The following is a 6,000-nucleotide window of genomic DNA, read 5'->3' as shown; positions in this document are numbered from 1 at the left end:
AATGAAGTAGCATGACACTCTATATCCTACTCAGTATCACTGGCATTGTATGAGATGGGGGAACTATACTTTTGTTATTATATAGTTTGAGAAATCAAAAGTTAGAGACAAATTATAAATAATCTCAAGGAACAGTAATTTAAAAACAAAGTTCTAACAAATAAATTGTTTGCTTAATCATAATGCCCCCATCTGGTATTTGTGTGACCAAACTGGACATGTCTTCCTTAGGCTCAGATGTATTCCCTACATCTTACTTGGCAAAACTCAACTTTTGTTAGCAAATTCTCTTCACTGTAAGACTTAGCTATGAAATGGTATATTTTTCCCAAATATTTTTGTGAAGACATTTTTCCTAACTGTTCAATAAAAGTCTAGTTGCAATTAACTAGTTATGTGTCCTTATTTAATTGAAGCAAGCAAATGCTTTTCACCATTGTGTGATTTCAAATTTTTTAACATAAAGGACTTATTAACATTTTCTGCATTTCTAGCAAATACAAAGAAAATAAAAGTCCATTTACACAAGTATTTTCTTAGATCATTCACATCCACATTTAGAAGCTTTAAGAATATAAATGTAGGGCTTCCCTGGTGGCGCAGTGGTTGAGAGTCCGCCTGCTGATGCAGGGGACACGGGTTCGTGCCCCGGTCCGGGAAGATCCCACATGCTGCGGAGCGGCTGGGCCCGTGAGCCGCCGCTGAGCCTGCGTGTCCGGAGCCTGTGCTCCGCGACGGGAGAGGCCACAGCAGTGAGAGGCCCGCGTACCGCAAAAAAAAAAAAAAAAAAAAAAAAAAAAGAATATAAATGTAAACATGTTCATTATCGTGGCATCTTTTTTCCAAATATGTTCCTAATTTTGGGGGGAAGAAAATGCTTCATGTTAAGTATATTGAGAACAGAAAATTTAAAGCAATTCCTTCTGGACTGCAATTTCTTCATCTATGAGAAGGGTGCAGGATATAATCTTTGATGTCTTTTTCGGTTCTGCCTCCTTTTCATTCTTTCACAAAACTAAAGTTCTCTTAGTTTCAGAGGGGTTTGGAATGAAGGAAAAATTATACCAAGCTATAAAGTAAATCATAAGCTGATCTTTAATTTAAAAATAATTCTTACCTAGACATTAATGTTCCAAGTCTGAAACATCCACAGTTGTGTACCTTAAAAAAAAAATTATTTTGTCAACAGTACCAATTACTGAAGGTACTTCTATTTTGAACAAAAGTCCTCTTGTTTTCAAGTCCTTTCTCCTGATTTGAACTGTGTAAGAACAAATTACTGTTATCACACAAAAGTCTGATGTAAATTGCAGAAGGCAGAGTGTCTCTATGTTAGAGATTAGAGTTTTCTAATGCCTCATTCTGCCAGATTAGCAAATACTCTAAACAACAAGAAATAATGCTTTTACTTTCCCCATAGCAAGAGATTCTGGTTAACTTCAGAAAAAGCCAAGGCTGAGTTGATAATACTGGAAAGACAACCTCATAATAACCTTTTCTCTTTGCCTGAGATTTCTATCATTATAAAAGGAACACTTCAGCTACAGAAACTCATAATTATTTTAAAATAGATTTATATATGGAGAAAATTCTATGAAGTGTTAACACAGTATCCAAAAAAATTTCAGAGTTTTTATTTTTTATAACCTATACATAAGTTTACTTAATCAACATTAAAAACCAATACCCTAAGCCAAAACATAAAGTTTCCATTTCAATTAGATATACTAACTCAAGAATCTCTAAAGACCTTCAAATTTTCCCATCTTTTAAAATAGGGCTGGCAAAATTTTTCTGAAAAGGACCAGACAGTAAATATTTCAGGCTTTGCAGGCCTTACAATCTCTACTGCAACTACTCAAAGCAGCCACAGATATGTCAACAGATGAGTAAAGCCATGTTCCAATAAAGTTTTATTTATGGACAATGATATCTGAATTTCATGTAATTTTCACATGCCATGCAATATTGGTCTTTGATTTCTTTCTCCAACCATTTAAAAATGCAGAAACCATTCTTAGCTGAGGGATATATGAAATAAAAAAAAAAAAGGCAGCATGTTGGCTTTGGCCCATGTGCCATAGTTTGCCAACTCTGCTCCAAAATAATACTTTAAAAATCCAGTTTCTTCAAAATTTCAAATCATTACTTCCCAGAGATTTGAAGTGATTATTCAAAGCTTCATCAGTAACTTCTTTTAGATCAGCTGGTTTCCACTTTGGACTCTGGTCTTTATCTATTAAAACTGTCAAGTAAAGACATAAGAAACATTAGTATTCTCTTTGGTATTACCAGATTTTAATTACTGAATTGACACAAACTACCTTGGACTAGGCATATTTTTCTATAGCACATCTTCTTCTGCAAAGTTGAAATTTTTGTATGTGTTCCTTTTTCTTTTTCCCCTTAAATTAAGCCCTCACAGAACTGGATGATGACCTCACCTGCTAAGCCTGATGTCTCTAGCTTGAATACAGTCTGCTGAACTAATCCAGTGGTTTAAGCCTTAGAACTTTTTTTTTCTTTTTCTAATAATATCATAAATGAAATCTCTCTTTAGCTCTTTATAAAAGAGCTAAAACCACAGTTGGTGCGGCTGAAAGGGAAGGCAGGAGAGGGAGGAGGGCCCAGATCTGTCTTCTAACCTCCTCCACATTGAACTGAGAGGAAAATTACTTGAGGTACAAGGAAAGGGACTTTATGCATAATTAAATGTGGATACAACTGTTTTGCTGAATCTTCTAGCTCACACTGAATTAAAATACCAGACCACCTGCAGGTTATCATGAGAAGCTCTGCTTCTCTTATTTCAGTGTAGTCATCACTTGGTGTAGCCACATAGTATCCCCACAGGATTTTAAGTATGAGGCAATCAATCCATAACCTCCGTTAAAAAGGGAGGAGAATGTCAATTTCCTGGTTGTGATAGTATACTACAGTTATACAAATGTTACCATTTGGGAAACTGGGTGGAGGGTATGCAGGATCTCTCCATATTATTTTTTACACTTCTTTTGAATCTACAATTATCTCAAAAAATTAAAAACAAAAAAGAAAGAGAATGGGGCTGTACCTAGTCTGGCTGTGGTAAGGAATTTCAGCCATGCTTAAAATGTGCGTAATTCTTGTGGGGAATTAAAGTATTTAAACATACAAAGTCTACAGTGAACCTAAAAAAATGAGTTAATCACTAAAAGGTGAAATAGTTAAAGAAGCAATCTGGGAACCAAAGGCAGTAGGCTGCCTCAGAAGGTAGAGGGAAGGGGGCTTTATGCATAAGTAAATGTGGATACTGGAGGTTTTCAAGGTTTGGCTGCCTAACCCTAGGATTCCAGTGTCAGATCAGTGGTGATACTGAACACTGATGTTATGATCCCTGCCAGTTTGAAAGTTTTACATTCCCTGGACAGAGTAAATACAAACAATCCTGGAGCATTCTTTCTACAAGAATCTCTTCCCTAAAAGCCCTCTGGGTCAATGCTATCTACCTCCTTGACAGCACACTGAAGGTCAAATGGGAAGAGAATATTAATCAAATTTGCATGTTATTTAATTTCAAACTAACAAAATTTTTATTCTAGCATAGATAAAACAAGTTCTTGCCATGCAGACAACTCAGGTTTTTCAGGTTTCATGAGGCACCCACTCAAATTCCAGTCGGTAGCTCTCTAGCTCTTCTGAGATAATCCTTTAAAAAATGTTTTTCTGTAAATTCTTCTAAAGGAAGAAGTTTATTCCAGATGTTAAAAGTAAGAATTTTTTTACAGCCATTCCCCTAATTTGATAGTTATTTCATCTAATTTGGTAACATACTTTATAATTAGCAAATTGTAGCAAACATTTGGTTATGTAAGAACATCTTAACAGTTTTACCCAGAATAGATACTGCTTTCTGAATAAAGAGGTTATGCTGAAAGATGAGGTTACATACTTTCTCTTCATTAAAAAGTAGCTTGATAAGCACCTGGGCTATGAATCAGAACTTTGATGCTGCTTGGTTTCAGCTCTTTTTCCTTAAAATAATTGACAGTATATCTAAAAAACAATACCTTTCTTTTCTAAGTTTAAGAAGGGCTGCTATAACATATAATGAATGAATACTTTAGCAACATAATCCAAGTAGCACACAGGTCCTCCTAAAATCAGAGGTCTAAGCTCTGATCCACATGCAGAAAGAATTTGCAAGGAATTAGTAGGATGAATGCATGTTTTCTATAAAACATATAGCCATTTCCTCTGACTCAACTCCACGTGTCCTCTAAAAGGATTTGTTTCTTTCTTATACTATATCATGCCAGAAATGAAGAGAATTCTACCACAGTGACCAGTGTTTATTGAAGCTTACAGCTCAGAGAGCATAACCTTTTATTCAGATAAAGTATATCTAGAGTCTGTACTATATTAAAGTGATAAATAAAAACATAAGAAAATTAGATATGTAAAATACAAGCAGAGTGAAAGAACTCATTTTATACAACATAAATGACAGCTACTATTTATAGGCATATGGACTTATACATAAAAAGAAATGGTTGCAGATTTGCTAGGAACAAAAAAAAATCAACTACTTCACTTGCTTTTTCTTAATATTCTTACTTTGAAGATTATAAGCAAAAATAGAAATAATAGTAGCAGATGTTACTAATTATGCCATATGTTTTTTTCTCAATGTCACTGTTTAACTGCTAGGTTCAGGCAAAGAGGTGGATTGTAGGGTCCAACACAGCTGGGATTTTAGAGGGGACTTCAGGCCTTTCTGCAGGAGAATAAACGTACCTTGCAAAGGCTTCAGCAGCAGAATGAATTTACAAACTCATGCTGCACTTAGCAGAGGGAGCCCATGTGACTGTAGGAGCAGGATTACCTCTTATATATACATTAGGGAGCGGTGGCCACATTATTGGAATTTTTTAAACAATACTGGCTTCAAAGACTGGTCTTCCCTCATATGCCAGTTGGTAATATTTTTTAAAAAAACAAACTTTGCAATTTTTATAAAAGTTTGATTTTCACTAATCAAACAACCATCATCTTTTTTTTTTTTTTAACAGTATCTGCTCAAAAATCCTATTTCCATAATAGCCAGGAAGGAAACAACTGTCACTTACCTGCCCTAACACCTTCATGAAAGTCATGGCCTCTCTGAAAGAAAATCAAGATTAAATGCGGAATTTCTGGGCATCTTCATTCCTGATCATCTCCTCTCTTCCAGCCACTTTAGCCCCCACTCCGTGGCCACACCCTGAGCCACGACATTCAGAGACTGGACCACCTCTGAGAACCCACTCTGATCACCTCCTCCTATTCTTATTTGCTCAAATATCTACACTGCTACAAATCCCTGATTTAACTGAGCTCCACTGATCTACGCGACTTTCTCACCATTTGTTCTGGCTTCACTCTGCTCTTCATCCAGCCCAGTTTCCCCAGTTCATTAATGCGGTCATTTTTTTTTTCTTGAAAATGCCCTTATCTCCCTCAAGCCTTTCCCCCAGCCCTTTATTCTATCTTGGCAAAATCTCAGCACCAGCTGAACCCTACTATTTACCTCTGCCTGTGTTCGAGCAGCTAAAATCTTACTGCAGAAAAATCATACTACTGTGACTGGCTTCGTTTAAAATTCATGATCACAAACCTCAAACAGGCATGGAAAACTGCCTCACGATCCATGTTCTCTCCCCCACTGCAAGGTAATGACTTCAACTGTCTTCTGTCCCCTCAACCTCTTCCCCTAGCAAGTTCTACTCTTTACACTATATTCTCCAGCTAATGAGTTAACCTTCTACTTTATTTTAAAAAAAGAAAAAAAGACGCCCTAAGACAGAACATTCTCTTCTTCCCACTAAAACATCTGCAGCCCAACTACAGCCATCTGCACATGCCTTCCCTTTCCCGTCTAAAGAGGAAGGGACCCACCCCTGCCAAAGGCCAATCCTCCCCTGCCTTCCCATTCATATGCCCTCTTCTCAAGGACTAAGCCTGAGAAGGTCACCTGTCTCT

At 36.6% G+C, this 6,000-nt stretch overlaps 1 protein-coding gene across 1 annotated transcript in view; it reads right to left on the bottom strand.

Moving 5' to 3' along the window:
* Window positions 1-1,896: 1,896 nt before the first annotated feature.
* The window catches only part of HIBCH (3-hydroxyisobutyryl-CoA hydrolase), a gene marked incomplete at its 5' end in the record, with an annotated part of 91,902 nt that continues 87,798 nt past the window's right edge, over window positions 1,897-6,000 (bottom strand). Inside the window, 2 exons of the mRNA XM_079709893.1 lie at window positions 1,897-2,245; window positions 5,109-5,142. Of these exons, the coding sequence (XP_079566019.1) occupies window positions 2,130-2,245; window positions 5,109-5,142 (150 nt within the window). The 3' untranslated portion in view covers window positions 1,897-2,129. The remainder of the gene's footprint in view (window positions 2,246-5,108; window positions 5,143-6,000) is intronic.

The sequence above is a fragment of the Hyperoodon ampullatus genome, assembly GCF_949752795.1.
Source record: "Hyperoodon ampullatus genome assembly, chromosome: 8".
In the NCBI taxonomy this organism is placed as follows: Eukaryota; Metazoa; Chordata; class Mammalia; order Artiodactyla; family Ziphiidae; genus Hyperoodon; species Hyperoodon ampullatus.
The sequence above is the reverse complement of the archived record's forward strand: the minus strand, read 5'-3'. Positions and strand labels throughout refer to the sequence as shown.